The sequence below is a fragment of the Haliotis rubra genome, unplaced genomic scaffold, assembly GCF_003918875.1.
Source record: "Haliotis rubra isolate DU_JTF1 unplaced genomic scaffold, ASM391887v1 Scf336, whole genome shotgun sequence".
NCBI lineage: Eukaryota > Metazoa > Mollusca > Gastropoda > Lepetellida > Haliotidae > Haliotis > Haliotis rubra.
The window spans coordinates 1047919-1067661 of NW_025767009.1; the positions used below are offsets into that span (position 1 = coordinate 1047919).

The 19743-nt window shown below is 41.8% G+C and overlaps 1 protein-coding gene across 1 annotated transcript; it reads left to right on the forward strand.

The window, feature by feature from the left end:
• The first annotated feature begins 17283 nt into the window (after positions 1-17283).
• LOC124284391 (STE20/SPS1-related proline-alanine-rich protein kinase-like) lies at positions 17284-19394 on the forward strand. Its single transcript, XM_046720479.1, has 2 exons — positions 17284-17369; positions 18187-19394. The coding sequence occupies exons 1-2, from the start codon at positions 17312-17314 to the stop codon at positions 19203-19205; spliced, it is 1077 nt and encodes a 358-aa protein (XP_046576435.1). The 5' UTR covers positions 17284-17311; the 3' UTR covers positions 19206-19394.
• The last annotated feature ends 349 nt before the right edge of the window (positions 19395-19743 follow it).

The window sequence follows — 19743 nt, forward strand, 5'->3', positions numbered from 1 at the left end:
GTCAATCTGCATCTAACACTTCATGTATTCATCCTGGATATCATAATGCTCACATAGTTAACCTAATACGTTCAGATTGGAAGAGGTCTTGGACAAGGAAACAGAAGAAGATTAAGACCACTGCTATTCTAACTAAGGCGGCCATTTTCTTAAGCAATTAATTCGTCAAGTAATGGCCATTCTGGTTGTATGACAGGTTTTGCCTTTGTATGCAGTTGCTCTCAGGGTTCTTATTTCAACACTGCCACTGATTGTTTAAGTTATGACAAAGATGTGCAACGAGTTGAATTATAGAAAATGGGAAAAGGTCAAATATTCCACACATATTTTATCAAATCGTTACAATTGTTAAGCAATTATATTGGAAATATTTTAAATTTCTTTTAAGGGATAATAGAGCAAATGGCGCACTACGACAAGACAAACATGGAAGCTGGAGAGGGCCGGTGAGGTAGCCTAGAGGTGAAAGCGTTCCCTCGTCACGTTCGATTCCCCACATGGGTGCAATGTGTGAAGCCCATTTCTTGTGTTCCCCATCGTGATATTGCAAGAATATTGCTAAAAGCGGTGTAAAAGCGTACTCACTCACTCACTGAAAGCTGGAGACCAGTTCTAGCCTGGATGGTCACGGGTTTGTTTGTATTAACTGTTAATGTTAGCTACATTGATATGTGGAATGTTATTGTGGTCGTGATTCCACGTAGAATCATGTAATAAATACATGTTTTGGTTGTCACCTGGGCACGTGAGGAATATCTTGTCCATGTGCACCAGCAGTTTAGGAACTTGAAGTCTGGTGGCAAACTTGGAGCCCGAACTCTTGCAATGATTGCTGTACAGACATTGCAAGCACTCCCAATATCCTCAGAACTGTCCCATCACTTGATATGTTAAAACATGCATATTTCCCCGCTCTGCCTCATGACTCCAGTTTACATATAAGCAAACGTTGTCAGGGCTTTCAGCATATTTTGTTGCGTGGACGTTAGCGCCCATTATCATTATTATTATTGTTGCTGTTGCTATGACTATCATTATTAATCGGCGATACAATGAAGTTCGCTGACCACACAGGAACGTGACCCTGGGGATCTCGGCTCAGAATACGTGACCCACACTTGTCTGAAGAGATGGTCGGATGTCAGGCTACGTGCCTGGACTACACGTTAACGTTAACCCGTAACTAATCAATCTTGGGTTTCGTCGGGTCAAATTGTTTCGACTCCATTACCCAGTTGGTGAAACAGGACCCGACTACAGTTTTCCAAGAATAAGAACTTTTTGATCACCTTATAATCTTTATGATTAACACTTCAGCGCCAAGGCCAATGCACCTTTTAATCTTTCTTGTAAAAAAATGGTCATATATAATTTATTTTAAATAAACGCATATAGACCCACATATATGTTAGTTTTTCATTAAGTTTTGGGCAAATATTGACCTCTGCGGCATACTAACACACTAAACCGCACGACAGCCCGACGTAAATGTTTGGAAAAGTGTTTTGGTTCTGAATACTAAGCCATATCCGTCTTAATATACAAGTATTTTAAGTTGGCCTTGAGCCATGCAATCAACAAAATCAACCAAATACGCTAGTCTGACTACACCGATCTATTAAGTACTCTGATAGTAATACATAGAATGTGTGACAGTCTTCCCTCATCTATCTCATGTAATCAGTGGTGTGATCACTTTCTATCATAACTTTGTGTTGACCAGCCTGATGATGTTGGCCGCACTACTTGGGCAACTTGTGTCAAAAATATTTTATTTAAGTATGGTTTTGGCTATGCATGGATCAGTCAGGATGTTGGCAATGTTGATTATTTCATATCCTTGTTTAAGCAGAGACTTTCGGATAATCTTAAACAATGTTGGTCCACTTCAATTCAAAAAGTGTTTTTATTTCTCCCAATTTAAGACATTTTATAATGTGGAAAGGTATTTAAATTCTAATATTCCTTGACATCTCGGATCTGCATTCTTTAAATTTAGATGTGGTAATTTTAATTTAGCTATTGAAACTGGAAGATACAATAAAGTTAATTACAATGAGAGATTATATCTATTTTGTAAATTGGATGACAAAAAATGTTATTGAAGATGAATTCCATGTACTCCTTAAGTGTGAACATTTTTCTGATTTAAGGTTAAGATATATTCAGAAATATTTTACTGATTTTGATCCAAATGCCAATTTTATTAACATTACGAAAACACATAATAATTGTATCATAAGAGATGTCAGTATTTTTCTGTATCACGTACTTCAGCGCATTAGAAATGTTCCTCTTACACAGCATGTGCACTAAACTATCTATACTAGGCACATAAAGAAACTGTGCATACAAAAATTTAAAATCTAAATTTATCAAACCTGTGTAGACACATAAGGATTTAAACTCAGAGATTAGTGACATGTATCCAACATGCATGCACGTGCCACGTTCCGTGACGTCAGTGGGTTCGTCCTTGAGACGTGCAATACGTTGTTGCACGTGCATTCCGGGAAAGAGAAACAGAGCAAATGAATGCCACACAATACTGTCACTTTGGAAAGCTCAACCCCTGCCCTTGCGATCGTTCAAAAAATTAAACGGCTGTTGAAACGCATAGCATGCCAAGGCTCACGTCTGCACAACGTCATAAGGCCACTGGGATGGTCCGTTGGGGAATGTCTCAACGACAAGTGGCTGCACATTTCCACTGCCACCGGAACATCATTTCGGCACTGGTGAGACGCTACCAGAACACAAATGACGTCATCGATCGGCCACGTTCTGGACGTCCACGTGTAACAACGCCAAGACAGGACAGATGGATAAGGGTGACTCATCTTCGCCACAGGTTTCAGACTGCAGTGATGACTGCCCGAACCATCGCAGGACTTCGCCGTATCCACCCCAACACAGTTCGACAACGTTTACGTCATCACGGGATCAGACCACGACGTCCCGCCATACGGCCTATCATGACACAACGTCATCGACAAGCTCGCCGCAGATCCTTGTTTTGGTGGAGAAATGTTGTTTTTACAGATGAGTCATTTCCCATAGTGATGGACGTCAACGTGCCTATAGACGCGTGGGAGAACGTTATGCACAGGCCTGTGTCTTGGAGAGGAATCGCTTTGGTGGTGGTTCCGTGATGATTTGGGGTGGAATGACAGCACGCCAACTCCTTTGGTGATTGTTCAGGGCAACTTAACTGGTGTGGGCTACAGGGATCAGATTCTCCGACCTGTGCCAATTCCTTTTCTGCAACGTCATGGCCCTGGGTTAACCTTCCAACAGGACAATGCCCGCCCTCATACGGCAAGGGTTGCTATGGATTTCTTGCAACACCACAACGTTGACTTACTGCCTTGGCCTGCAAACTCTGCCTCGTACTGATCAACCGGGTAATACGCACCACTTTAACATTCAAATGATCATATGATGGTGCATGTATAGATACAACTGTTACGTACCCCCCGTTCTACGATGATGTAATCTACCAACATGGTATCACTCACAGTGCAGTGGTTCTGGTGTCGGAAAATACCCAATGTATAGCAAGATGTATTTAGTGCCGTTAGAAAACTTGGACTTTCTAGTTTTCCAAAACCAATGTTGCCAGACTTGAAAGTGTCAGGCAACATGCTCTTTTGAGGCGTTTCCATGGTAACAATGCTATTTTAGAAAGAACACCACTGCTATATATAATGGGAAAAGACTATCAATAGATATTTAATATTTTTGAGAATGCATGTGTTGCTCTAAGCACTGCTCCACCGAAGCATGTGAAACAAGGTCAAAGGTCAAGGTCACAGTCAGATTTGTTGCTATTCCTACTTGAAATTCAATGTTTTATCTTCCACTTTTCTTTTTCTTTACTGAGTACAGCATTTACTTTATCCTTTACTGAGTACAGCATGATAAATGTACTTAGTATCCATGGTTACCATGCATTTTAAAGAAATCATGCCTTTCAGCACGTTATATACAGTGTTTCAAAATTTGCACATTTTCGCACTTATTTCTCTGTATGAGCACCGATATAAGACAGTCAGCATCCCTTTTGACCCCAGAGCTTCTACTTTACAAAATCCAATGTGTCGAACAATATGACTTTGATGGGGGTATTTGAATGGTAATCAGATCTTGTAATAGATCAAAGATAACTTTAACGTCTTTCCTTATTTGTATGTTTTAGTGTTTATTTACATAAATAAATCGTTTACAAACATACACATGAAAATCATATTTCAAGGTTACATGGACTTGCTTGACACTTTCGTAATTAATTAAATGGTTTGTATAGTATAACATTTTAATCTAAATTGTACACAAGATTGTTTTTAAATGTATGTGCGATGTGAGTATTTGTTCATGACACTGCAACATCATATCCAGACATTCATCCAGACTCAGTATCAAAATAACTATGATAAAACAAAGGTGTAAAAACTGAAAACAAATACGGATGAACGCTACATATAAAGGAATCAACATTTTAAACCCGAAACACAGAAGCTGTGTTAAACCATAATACTAGTTAACCTGCACAATCTACCAAGTCTAGACATCTTGTATCTCCGAGATATGATTTGATTTAATGTGTTTACATCCTCACCAACAATAAGTACACTATCACATTGCAGATCATGTGACAAGCCCTGGCACTTTCAGGAAACTGGGAACTGAGAAACAGAATGTTTATTATGAAGGCTAGGTGGAGATTACCACTGGTCCATCTCGTCCAGTTGGAACATATTCATATCTATGAGGATTTGTTCCAGAGATGGTCTGATGTTTTCATTACATTCTGCGTTGAAATGAATGTTTGATTATAAACCAATTAGAGGTTAGATTGTGATTCATCGGTAAAAATTGACCTAAAGAGACTGTAATCAAGAACATAATTTGCACAAAAGATGAGAATAATTGATGTCTTTATTCAAAATGTCTTCATGTATGTGAGGATTAAAATAACACAGTTGCAGCGCCTGCACTTTCAGCAAAAACGCGGGAACAATAAACCTTGGAGGTCTTGAGTCTCCTGTCGGATTATCCGGCAATGGCACTACTCCACGAATGATATCGATCGATATGCTGATCACTGGTTTGTCTGATCCAGACTTGATTATCTTACAGGCTTTTGTAATATAACTGGCCAATAATAGGTGCAACAGTAAAAATATTGCAGCTTGCTTGTAACCAAAAAGCTATTCTTTCTCGAAGCTCTTTTCCATCACAACTTGTGTTTTGACCGGCCATTCCGATTGGTTGAATCCCAGTTTGTGGAGGGTCTCGTGAATTGCAGTATCAACAGTCATACACGTGAATACGAGAAGGTGGACTTTATCAAGATTCGCTTCGTGTGCTTTGTCAACATCATAACAATATCCTCGGTTGTGCTGTACACTGTGGGCTATCTCGAGCAGGTGCGCGTGTAGGTGGGCCCTCAGGCTTTCAGGGTGATTTCCATAGATATCAAGGTTATAGGCCAGGCCGATGTTACATTGGTAGTTGGCGCCAAAGGACAGGCACTCTTGTTCTGGAGATTTATCGGTGTGAAAATATGTGTTTTTGATCATGAGAGGAACGTTTTGGGGATCAGCTCTAAGAGGGATCCAGTCCACTATAAGTCTACCACCAGGAAACAGGCGACAGTTGTTTTCAGACATCAGCTTTTCCAAACAGTCTTGTGTAGGCGTAGAGACCTGAGAGTCATGCAGTAGCAGGGCGTCAAGCGGTAGGTCGTGTACGGGAAAGGCAAAACAGTGGACACGCTGAAAAATATATCATTTGTATGTATTTTCACCATAGTGAGCATTAAATTTAGAGATTTCAAACGTAGGGTAGGTACAAGTAAACAAGAAATAAAAACCGAAAGAGTCCTTGGCTATCTACTGAGTCAAGCTTTAACATAGACATGCGACCATTGCGGCGGCAGGGTAGCCTTGTGGTTAAAGCGTTCACTCGTCACGCCGAAGACCCGGGTTCGATTTCCCACAGGGGTAAAGTGTGTGAAGCCCATTTCTGATGTCCCCTTCCGTGATGTTGCTGGAATAGCAGGAGCATAGCATGCCATTTTTTCGTGTAAGCCCGATAGGTTGCAAAACTTTATATTAAGATAGTATTGAGGGCTTGCCCAACTTTCATGGTGATCTTTAGCAAAAATAATGTCCTGGCTTTTTTTATAATGGTAGCTACGCCCCTGAATAGTGCTAAAAGCGGCGTGAAAAGGCATTCACTCACATGCTACCATTGGCGGACTATTCAGAATAAAGGACTTTAAATGTCAGAGAACAATTTCTTTTCTACGTCGAATGTTCATACCAAATCGAACAGCAATGATGTACATTTAGACGAGTGGGTAGGATATACTGAAATCCAGATGATGGATGTACTGGCAAACAAGGATAAGTTGGACCGGCGCAGAGAGCGGGTTTACGAGTAGTAGGCGGTGCACAGCAATAAGCAAACAGGTTTGGTTTGTGAAAGGTAGAGCAGATGTAGGCTAGTGCACGTGCATTATATGACGATGAAATTGATTCGGCGCGTAGCTGCACACGCCTTGCTCATAAGACTCTCACGTCGGTGTAGCAAGTCGCACTACACTTGATCGTGGACAACCTGGGGCCCCTTCGGTAACAACGGCAAGCGCCAGTGGGCGGCACTCATACATGCTAATACGGGTCAATTGTCAGGTCGGTGCAAACTTATCCTTGTTTGCCAGTAATTGAACAAAGATAGTATTTATTTATAAAACATAACAGTAATATTTCGAAAGCGTGATACCTCTGTTCTCCATACATAAATGTCGTCCTGTTGATCCATCAAACGTTAGATAAAGAGATTATGCTTATATTTTCGTTGCATGTTGATACACATCTTACCCTTGTCAACACTTCTGAAATACTTAGTTTGCTGACTTGAGACAGAATAGGGTGCCCTCCATCAGTTGCGAAAATGTCGTAAAGGATGTTCGTGTTGTTGGAATAGCTTGCCTTGATGTGGTGGAATAGTTTGCGCATGATGCCTTGACCTTGATATGACACGTGCACACGGCCAGATGAAAGCAGAAAGGTTCGTCCTCCATCGAGTAGTCTAGCACACGCAAAGGCCACCTGATTGGACATGATTGGATACCTGATTGGACATGAACGGGACACCTGATTTACAACCAATAGACCCCAGGGAGTATGTTGTAAAATTGTGTGTAAAATACCAAAATTTGAAGCATATTAAGCAGACAGAAAAACACACTACAGACTGATTAGTGTTTAACAAACGTTAATTGTTTACCGATATATTTTGGGAGTATTTGCATCTTGAAGGCAGGCCTCCTCCCTTTTTCTTGACAAAGTGTGCGTTCTCCGCCCAAACCCCCTTCCTACCCTACTCTCAACACCCCCAACACACACACCCCCCGCATGCACGCTCGCACGCACACGCAAGCACACACACACACACCATTCCATCTTTTCTGTACTATCTAGTAGAAACCTAACCCTTTTGGCCTACAATGTTTTACTTTGTCACTCGACATACATTTCAGACTAGCTTATATGCAAAATAATCTGCTATATTTGGCAAAGGAAATATACTAATACATTCACAGTTTACGTTTAAATCTTTACACTCCAATCTTACTATTTTGTTCTCCACTTCAGCAACATAGGCAGCTGTGTTTGGATCTGTAAGCATCCTGTGGTATGTAGCAGGGACGTAGTCCCGTCCACGCAGCACATTCTTGTTAATGTTCACAACAGCCTGAAAGTCATCAAGGATAGCCCGTCGACAGTTGACGCTTGCTGTCTTTATGGAGAAAAGTCGCTGGCAGCCACGTCTGGTTGATAATAGTAGCAAGACCTTTCTTGTCATCATCGCTTACGTCTGTTTCTAAAAACACATCGTCACACAAATATAGACTTAAAAGTTTCAACAGCTTTAAGATGTATGGGATGAGTGGTTAATTAAAGGGAACATTCCTCAGTCATCTCCCTTTGCCAAAAGATGGCGCCAATCCTTACGGTTCCCCATTGTCACCAATAGGGCCCGTATGTAGGTCACGGCACTTTGCGAGATGTTAGTACTTCCGGTGACAACGTTTTACGGCAATTGCGATAGCACTGTTACAAGGGGCACGCCCTTGCTAATCATACTCAACACACGCTGTCTGGCTCAGAAAACTATGACGTGCAACGGGCTACAAAAACACTTGGACTATGTTGCATGAATAGCACGTGTATATATGTCAACAGCTGTGCAGCCAAGCGTGGTAGTACACTTGGTCCAGTCTGGCGAAGTCATGTTTTGCGGTCGCGCAATTTGGAACAAGAACTAGTTCTTGAATACATGCATGTCACCGGAAATCTATTACCGGACTTATGGGCCTGATACAGCAACTATATGACGGGTGCAGTTAGGGACGGTGTATAGTTATATAAACAACTTCGCTCCATGATCCCAATACAGAAAGACAAAAGCGACAAACTCCTTTCTATATTAAAAAATACATCTGATAAAGTCAGAATACCCAATAATTTCTTCTTAAAGCCGAATAACAATACATTCGCTTAAAAATGTGATACAAAACTTTCTGCTTGATAGTGTAGTACAATAACTTCTGACAATGGTGTGAAGCCCATGTCTGGTGTCTCCCGCCGTGATATTGCTGGAATATTGCTAAAAACGACGTAAAACTGAACTCACTCACTCACTCTCACAATGGACCTGAGGTCGCTTTGTGGAACGAAATCCTGTAATAGCCTACCTGAGTACAAAGGATATTCCAGTCATGTATATCCTCAGTTCCCTAGCTATGGTTGCTGGTGTTCGAGACCCGCTTGTAACGGCATATACCGCACAGAAGTTAATTGCATATGGTTAGTTTATCTTCAAAGCCACTTACCCAAGTGCCACGTGTGCTATTATGTGCAACAGTGTTTGCCAGGAGATGTGACATGTGTCTTTTACACTAAACCAGTGAGTGAGTATGGTTTTACGCCGCTTTTAGCAATGTTCCAGCAATATCACGGCGGTTGACACAAGAAATGGACTTCGCTCATTGTACCCATGTGGGGAATCGAACCCGGGTCTTCGGCGTGACGAGCGAACGCTTTAACCACTAGGCTACAGTACACTAAACCAAATGCCACGACTAAAACATTCATTCACACAACCTTTTACATTTCCACACACTCGTGACAAGATATTATTATATTATTATTATAACAGGATAAGTTATAACCTATGCATGTCACATTTAAACAAGGTTTACAGCTGAAAGCGTGAAAGTGATATTTTGGGACTGTAGAATATAATGCATACTTACGTGACGCGAAGACTCGAAACTGGAAGATAGTGTCTTATCTGGCTTAGAATTGAGATAAGTCTCGGACATTATCTAACCCCTAGACATCGTATGGCTATGTCAAACAAACGGCACAAATGAGTTAAAGGTTAATCTGCTGGTCAAATCCGACCTTCTCATCGCTTAGCAACTTGACGTGAAAAGTCAGTCAATAAGATACGAAGTGTATATACATTGTACAGAACTATTCCTAATCACGCTCTAGCTCAATACAAGACCTGTACGTGCTTGAATGGTGTTTAGAACTAAGGACAACCTTGCTGATATACTCAACAAAATAAGAAACTTGCCACCCACATTTGGTAATAATTATGAAGATGGTATTTTGTAGCTTCTTTTTGTGCTTCACACACGGTAACGACATGTAGGCTGGTTGGACATGGTGTTAGCCACCGATGTGGAAAAACTGGTCTTAAACAGTGAAAAAATAATGAAACACAATAATCACGTGTCTCGTGAGCGATCACGGATGCATTGGACTTCAAACACACTAACATTCCTAAACAGGAAAGCGGAACAAAATTGCACGTTCAATAAAAAGCGAGTACGCTGCGACTCATTATATCAGCAACGTGAGCGCGCCATGGGTAGGCATAATCCTGGACAATCCGTTACGATAGGTATCTACAGTGGTCAGACAGTACACAGTTACATCACCCGTGAGCAATAGATGGGCGTGGTTGCAGATCGCTCGAGTTCACCACAAGGACACCGTGTGTGTCACCACAGGAAGAGGACTCCATATCGTGTTAAGTTGGTTGGTTTGTTGGTTGATTTGGTTGGTTTGTTGTTTAAGGCCTCACTCAGCAATATTCCAGCTATGTGGCAGCGGTCTGTAAATAATCGAGTATTGTCCAGACAATCCAGTGATCATCAGCATGAGCATCGATCTACACAATTGGGATACGATGACATGTGTCAACAAAGTCAGCGAACCTGACCGCACGATCCCGTTAGTGGCCTCTTACAATCATGGAATACTTAAGACCAATTCTAACCCGGATCTTCACTGGTCTCATGTTATGTAATCTCCGCAACAGATTTGTGACTTCACCCTCCACTTGCAGACAGTTGTTCCGAGGAAGTAATCACAAATTATCAGGAATCGTCAGCGCACCTCAGGTATCCTAGCTAGACTACCATACGCAGGGTCATCGTGCTTAGCGTTTACGATGGGTCCGCAGAAATGCCATGTTCAACCAGGTCAGTGGGGTAGCCTAGTTGTTAAAGTGTTCGCTCGTCAGGCCAAAGGCCAAGGTTGGATTGCCCACATGGGTACAATGTGTGAAGCCTATTTCTGGTGTCCCCGCCGTGGTATTGCTGGAACACTGCGAAGAGCGGCGTAAAATCACACCCACGCACACCACGCTACGTATGGGTGGGGTGTGGGGTGGTGTGGGGGTTGGGAGCGTCACGCAGAGTGTATTTTTTGAGGCTGACCGATTTGTAGGGTCTGGCGTAATGTTTTGTGTTGATCTTAAATGTATGTCGTCCTGCACATCTTACTGCCGTACACAGTCAGGACCAAGTTTCGACCCTGTCAAGCTGCTGCTGCCATTCATGTCTTGGACTGACATTTCAACATGACAACGCTACGCCCAAACATTCCCACAAACCGCCGGTGCCGATGTCAGGGCCTGGTCTTGCCGTCCCGGACCTCAATCCGGTCGAACACACTTGAGATGAGCTGGCCCGATGAGTGGGACTGCAGATAAATCAACCCTGCCCTTGCAAGAAATTGGGTAAGCACTCGCTGACCGGTGGCAGCGACTTCCGGTTTGACTCTTTCAACAAGTTGTCCTGTCCATGTGTAAACGTTCAGTTGCCGTTAACATTCAGAGCTCCAAACATGCTTCATATATCTCAAAAATGAACATTAACGGACAGTCCCAAAAGGTAAAGGTCACTCTACATATGTTGTTGGAGATAGTGTTATCTTTGAGCACTGTAATATTTACAGGTCGTGGACTTGCGTGAATACTTGTTGTTCTGTGTGGGGTTTCGTCAAAAATGTCCGATACATGTATTTCAGAGAAGACATGAAGTGCAATGAGGGATGATTAGCGAGTATCTCACACTACACTCACAGACCGTTTGACAGGTCCAGTCATGCGTCAATACCAAATTTTGGGTTTATAAACTTCGAGATTTCATTGAATTCCAACATGTATAAGTTCACGACAGAAGGGCAGACAACGCGCCATCACATGCCCCATGTAAAACATTTTGTACGGGCGTATTGGCGTGACTTTTAGTCTACGCCGCTTTTAGCAAAATACCAGCAAACATTACTTGGTGTGTGTGTGTGTTGGGATTGTTCCTATATGGTGAATCAAACCCGTGTCTTCGGCGTGACGAGCGAACCCTGGAACCACTAGGCTACCCCACCGCCTCAGGTAGTATTGGGGCAACAACAGTCTTACCGCTGAAATCACTTTCTGTCAGGAAAGGACATTTATAACAGACAGATGTGTGTACGGGATAGATAAGGTCTCTCAAACTCTCAAACTTCTAGTATCGCCAGTACTTATAAAACTCATGACTTTAACATGTGTTTGGTAAATGCCAGATCGTACGATCCAACAAATGACAAGGCCCTCGCACTCAGAAATCTGGTGTTGGACAACAAACTGGATATTTTAGCAATTACAGAGACATGGCTTCGCGATGATGATTCTGATAATCTGGCAGTTGGTAAACTCACTCCTCCGGGGTACAAGTTTGTTCAAGTATCAAGGACACACAAGCGTTGAGGCGGTGTTGGTATCGTCTACAATGAAAAACTTGTAGCTCGCAATCTGAAAGTTGCCAATCTCCATACTTCATTTGAAGCTATACCACTACAATTCACATGTGGCAACCAATGTTTCAACATCATTGTGTTGTACAGACCGCCCAAACCTGGTACTTTCTTTGATGACTTTATTTGACTTCTTGATTCTCTGACAACACCCGGTAAGCTCTTAATATGTGGGGACTTTAATTACCAAGACAACTGACAGAGATGCGCAGAAGCTGCTCAATATTCTGGAAGCTCATGGTCTAACTCAAGTTATACATGAGCCAACTCACGCTCGGGGACATATGCTAGACCTGGTGATTGTGTAAGATTTGATCATTCTGTAAGATCTGATCACTACAGTGTCTTGTTCAATGTCAACATCTCAGTTTAAAGATGAACCAGAAACAACATCTCATTTGGCAAGTGGAAGGACATTGATCTTCTAGAGTTTCAGCTAGATATGACTACAGCTATTTCTAGCTCTTCAGATCTCACCGCCAGTGAATATGTTACTCTGTATGACACTCAGCTCAGGAAACTTGCTGACCATCATGCTCCATTGAAGTCCTGTACTGTAACTCTTCATCCAGAATCACCCTGGTATAATGACGACATTCGATCAGCTAAACGCCCGAGGCGCAAACTCGAGAAACAGTTTAGACACACCAAGTTAGCAATTCATAAGCAGATGCATGACAATCAGAGACGTCATGTTCACTCTCTTATGGATACAACCAAGTCAAGCTATTACACAGCTGCACTGCAGGATGTGGATGGACAGAAGGAATTGTTCAGGATAGCTAACAGGCTTCTGTTTAAGGATAATTCCCTGTATCTTCCATCTCATACATCCCTTGATCAATTAGCTGACAAGTTCTCATACTTCTTTTCTCAGAAGATTTCCACAATCAGAGACTCACTTTCACATGATGACCTTCCACACAATGATCCCCAACCAGCAGCTGCATTTCCATGCCTATCCCATTTCCGACCAGCAACAGAAGCAGAGATTGTGAAACTTGTTTCTAAGTCACCGACAAAGTCATGTATTCTTGACCCTATTCCTACATGGCTTCTCAAGAACTCTCTGGATACCTTTGCCCCTATATTCACCTCTGTTGTCAATAAATCTCTTCAGGAAGGTATGATGCCGGATACATTGAAAAATGGAGTTGTAACTCCACTCCTAAAGAAGACAAATTTAGATCAAGAACTCTTAAAAAATGATCGGCCAGTCACAAATTTACCATTCACCTAAAAAATGACTGAGCGTGTGGTCACAACAAGACTCAAGGAACACATGACCTTAAATTGGTGTTTCAAAGTCATGCAATCAGCATACCGGAATTTCCACTCCACGGAAACCGCACTCGTTAAAGTGCACAGTGACATACTGAGAGCCGTAGACAAAGATAGTGCTGCAGTATTGGTTCTACTTGATCTGAGTAGTGCCTTCGATACTATCGACCATACTATTCTGATGCATACACTTGAGACTAGGATGGGTATTAGAGGAACTGGTTTGGTTTGAGTCCTACATAGCAGGTAGACATCAATCGGTGATCATTGATGATCACATCTCCAGTCCTAAGGATCTTGCTTATGGCGTGCCCCAGGGATCGGTTCTTGGACCTCTACTTTTCACCATTTATACTTCTCCTCCAGGTGATATCGTCAGATCCTTCAACCTTGGACTGCATTTATATGCTGACGACACTCAGATTTACATATCATTCAAACCCTTACTTTTCTCATCAGATGTGTCTTCATTTCACACTATTGAAGAGTGTGTCAGCTGCATCAAAATCTGGATGTCGTCACACTACCTCAAACTGAATGATGATAAAGCTGAACTCATAGTCTTCCACCCTAAGCGTCTCCAACCCAGTATTTCTCTTCCTAAATTCAGCATCGATCAGTGTGAGATTCAGCCAAAGCATGAGGTGCGAAACTTGGGAGCTATTTTTGATTCCTCGCTGTCCATGGAGCCATACATTAATAACATCTATAGAAGGGCGTACTACCCCATTCGCAACATCGGCATGATTCGACGATACCTGGACGTCAAGACTACAGCATCTCTTATTCAGGCATATATAACAACTCGTCTTGACTACTGTAATGCGCTTCTTGTGGGTCTCCCAAATTATCTTATACACCAGCTGCAGAATACTGCAGCCAGAGTGGGCTCTCAGTCAAAGAAATCGGACCACATTACTCCCGTTCTTCACTCACTTCATTGGCTTCCCGTCCACTACCGCATAAAATATAAAACTCTACTCCTGGTTTTCAAAAGTATACCTGGTCTAGCTCCTCAGTACCTCTGTGATCTGTTCCACCGTTATACTCCTGCACGTTCCCTCCGATCAAATGACCAGTTTCTTTTGACAATTCCTGTGACTAGGACAAAAACATATGGTGACAGGTCACTCGAGACGACTGGCCCTCATCTCTGCAACAATCTTCCATCTCACCTCAGAACACAACCGGATTTAGCTGTATGTATGTATGTTTGTATGTATGTATGTATGTATGTGTGTGTGTGTGTGTGTGTGTGTGTGTGTGTGTGTGTGTGTGTGTGTGTGTGTGTGTGTGTGTGTGTGTGTGTGTGTGTGTGTATGTATGTATGTATGTCTTGATCGTTAACACATCTCGAATGAAAAGAGACCTTGGAGTAACCATTGTAACGTTAGACTTACAGATATATATATATATATATATATATATATATATATATATAATTATCCTTTATGAAAATGTATCTAAATGATATAACCTCTTCGTGTTTAGAAAGATAGTTTCTTTGTCCATAGTCGACATTGTCCCACTGCTAATGTATGATTGCCTTTACTGATATGTCAACACTTCGGCATACTCCAAATAATACTTGGATGTGGGAACATGTATTTCATCAGCCAACGGGCGGTGGGGTAGCCTAATGGTTAAAGCGTTGGCTCGTCACGCTGAAGACCCGGGTTCGAATCCCCACATGGGTACAATGTGTGAAGCTCATTTCTGGTGTCCCCCGCCGTGATGATGCTGGAATATTGCTAAAAGCGGTGTAAAACCAAACTCAAGTCAGTCAGTCATCAGCCAGCATATCATTAAAGGTTCTGCAAATTGCAGCGGTCCACAGATGATTTTATGTCATCTTCTTGACATCGTGAAAGATTTCTGTCATCATCTTGACATTACAAAGTAAACAGAACTGTGTTGCATAAATTCAAGTTGATGATTATGCACGTTGAGTGATTCATATCTGTGCACGTGCTTTTGATATTCATGTTCTAATGTTAAAACCTTTTTCTGCACATACGATATATTTACACTTTTCAAAAAAACAGAAACGCAAAAACCATTTTTAGAGGAATTTTTTGCGTTAGTTTAAGAGCAATTATGTCATGTAATGTCAATGGTTAAAAGGAGAAAATCCACACAGTTATAGACAAAGCGTTCGCCAACACAACAAAGGCTTTTGTTGTCCACAAGATGGCGTCGAAATCAGTACTTTGTATGGCCACCATTAGCAGCAATTACTGCTCGGCACCGTTTCGGCACAGGCTGGATAAGTCGACGAAGTCGCTCTAGCGGAATTATTCCACACTCTGACCCGTTTTGCCGCAGAAGCTGTTTCCAATCAGACAAAGATGACGTTTAAAAAGAAATAGTATATGTGTTTTGTTTTTTTGGTTCCAATATTCTCAAAATCACCTATGTGTTTCATTTTTGAGGAGTGTATTGTATGCCCATGTGGATCAATTTCAGGTGAGGCCTACCATCTCAAATGGATAAAGTAGCCCGGTTGCCTGGTTCCCAGTGTAGTGCCAGCGCAGCACACCCAGAGAACCAGGCTGATGGGTAAAGGAGACATATCATGGTAGACACACAATAATGTGTTTCAAACTTTTCCACTTGAAATCAAACTTCCCAAAACGAAAGGCAAAGGGGTTTATTTTGGGGTCTACTTCTGAATTCTATTTTTCAGACCGTGCATACCATTGCAAGATTTAATAAATATAAAATCAGAATAAAATATATACCGTTTGCTGAGAATGTTGAATGGTGAAGAATGACTGAAGCGCGAAGAACTCGTGCGACAATGTTCTGTCTTGTTACAAATTGTACCACAAGCCAACTGCACGTAGCCGTTACTGACGTGGCAGATGCTGCATGTTAAACACTTATTAACTGAGTTTAAAACAATATCAGATTCTGGATTTTCTCAATGAAACGTACAGCAACACATTGACACGTGCCACGGTAAATTTCGAATTTTACCGCATGTTTGCACAAACTTCATGACACGTTGTGAATGGACTAATCATTTCCCTAATCCATATACAATCATACAACTTGTATAACACTCAATGGAATATCCCATACAGATTTTAATGCTATAATACTGACGTTTCCTTAAATCAATTTATCTTTTTGAAGAATTCGAACATAAAATCTCATTTCATGGCAAAATGTCTGAGAACTTATTTAGAACTATTTGTACAAATATATTACTTTCGCGCCTAACACCAAAGAAATAAGGTTAAAAAGGAGCCTATTTTTGTTTGGGTAATTGTCGGATGTTCGCTTCAAATGTCTCTGTGAACGTCGAGTGATATTAACCAACTGAAGAGTACATTAAACTGGGTAAAGAAGGGTCTGTTTCGGTATTTTCCAAATTCTAAAGGGGCGATGGGGTAGCCCAATGGTTAAAGCGTTCGCTGGTCACGCTGAATGCCCCGGTTCGATTCCCCGCATGGGTACAATGTATGAAGCCCATTCCTGGTGTCCCCCGACGTGATATTGTTAGAATATTGCTCACTCACACACTCACTCACTCACTTAATTCTAAAAGTAATTACACTGTTTTGACTTTTTTATGTGATCTGCGTAATTACTGAAGATCACACGTGACGAAATGATTCATTGAAATGATAATGCCATATTGATGATTGAAAAACCCATGCAATTTTGGCAGTTTTCAATCGTGAAAATCCGTGTCGTTCCGGGTTTATACGGAATGCACGGAGCGCTGACGAATGAAGCTTCCCCTGATCTTTTGACGTCACAATCTTCTGACGTCATAGAAAGAAAACGTCACAGATATAGCCATCGCGCTTCGATACAAGACGTGTTTTGGTCTTCGACGTGTTTTCTATACAGAAATGGCAAACTCGTGGTTTCTAAAGGATATTTTATACTCAATAGAGGAGCTTGACTTTGGTAAGTTACTTTTAAACAACTCTTTACAAACCTCTGACAAAATATTCAAGTAAATGATGTACAAAGTCGTGTTTAAAATGTGATGTGTTGAAATGTCCAAATGTAAGTTAAGATGAGAGGGGTGTTTGTGATGTAGACCAAGATGAGAGGGGTGTATTGTGATGTAGACCGAGATGAGAGGTGTCGTTATGATAATGATAGCCTACTGCGATGTAGTAGCGTGTGTTTAAAGGTTCTTACCTACTCCACCAGTCCACCAGTGCACGGGGCGGTGGGAGCTAGGGCCTAGATTTTCGAAGCTCTCTTGGCGCTAAGATAGTAGTAAGTTAATGTTAATGTATGGCACTTACGTCTATCTTAGCGCTAAGAGATCTTCAAAAATCTAGGCCCAGGTATCAGTATTGGTGTTGTATCCGTGAATGATAAAACGTTTGCAACATTTGAACATTTTAGGAACAATATTTACCTCTTCAAAAATATATTTTGAAATGTTTAGACTATTCCTAGCGATTAACTATTACCGTGGAAAGAATCATGAAACATTACTTACTTCCTGGACTGACTCCGTGTCTGTCTATGTTAAACAATGTACTAGGTATAATGAAATCAATCAAATACAAATTTTGCAGTGCTTTGCCTTTAACATTGATCTGCATCGGATTGGGATCAGGTTTCTCCCAGTAACTCAAAGAACAAAATATGTTTGTTTTTATTGTTCTCTTATCTGTACATGTAAACAGGCATTTATCTATCCGACATGCAGCAGAATTGGTATTTTGGTAGAATGTGATTAACAGGTGTGTTTTATTCTATCCAGGTTCCCCGTCAAGTGTAACTCCTCGAATTGAAAGCCAACATAACGTTGCTGCGGAACTATGGAGAAAACATCTTTGTTCCGACAAACAGAGTCCAGAAAGTACTGACGGTGTCATATCACCATCGTCTATCACCCACGTGGACGTATCTACTCCAGTACCGTCGGCATGGCGGAAACCACCAAAATGTGAAGACAAACTCCTTGGCCATACAATCCGTGGGTACAGATTCCAGCGTGTCATTGAATCAGGAGGAACCGCCATCGTGTACAAAGTCATCAAAGATGGGCGAACATACGCTGCGAAAGTGTCCCGCCGAAATTCATTCGATCCAGAGACAATAATCAAGGCATGGGCCACAGAATTCAGCATCATGAGTCAGCTGAAACACAAAAATATAATCCAAGCCTATGACCTGTTCACCCACCGCGGACTCCAGGTGATGATAATGGAGTATTTCGATGGCTGCGATCTGGCGGACTTCATTGACTGGAACAACATCTCGCAGAGACAACGCGCTTTGAAAAAGATCTCAAGACAAGTTCTTAAAGCCATCAAATACGTTCACAAGGAGAACATTGTTCATCGAGATCTTAAACCAGCAAATATACTAATCGGGAAAGATTTAAAGGTGAAAATAATTGACTTTGGGGGTGCGATAAAGTTGAGGCCGGAAGATACAGTGCAGGACAGAAAGCCAACCATCAGCACTCCGCAGTACACACCACCGGAGGTACACGCTGGAGAACGCCGGTCAGCAAGTGACATTTGTATGAAGGCTTTTGATATGTGGGGTATTGGCGTAACCTTGTATGAAAGTTCGACAAGAAAGATGCCGTACTTGAACAACCCCACATTTGGGAAAGACAGTTCCTTCACTCTGTCCGATTTCAGTGTTTTGGAAAGACGTGACAGAAGGTTACATTGTTTGGTCAAAAAATGTTTGGACATGAATCCGGAATCGAGAATCACGGCTAAAACTGCACTTAAACAAAAATATTTCAGGCGATTCTTTTTCTAGATTTCCATTCAAAGCCCCCAGACCGAGATTTCTGCGCCTTAATGTGCCTTCCGAATGTCTTCATTAATAACACATATAAAGGGTGATGTCAGGTCGAATTTCTATTGCAAAAAGGTCCCATGCACCTCATGCTTGTTGAGGGGCGGTGGGGTAGCCTAATGGTTAAAGCGTTGGCTCGTCACGCCGAAGACCCGGGCTTAAATCACCACATGGGTACAATGTGTGAAGCCCATTTCTGGTGTCCCCCGCCGTTATGATGCTGGAATATTGCTAAAAGCGGCGTAAAACCAAACTCAGTCAGTCAGTCAGTCATGCTTGTTGTAAGAGGCGACTAGAATTGGATTCTTCTGACTGTGTTCATGGTGCACTCAGGTTGTGGATCGTAGCTCATGCCTACAGTCAACACCAGTTCCGTTGCCCTATCGGATGTTTTACCATACTTGGTAGTATTCTGTAAGATAAGATCACGACTATGGTGAAACACCATTTACGAATGGTCTGCATCTGAACCCCCAATGTATATATTTCAGTACAAACC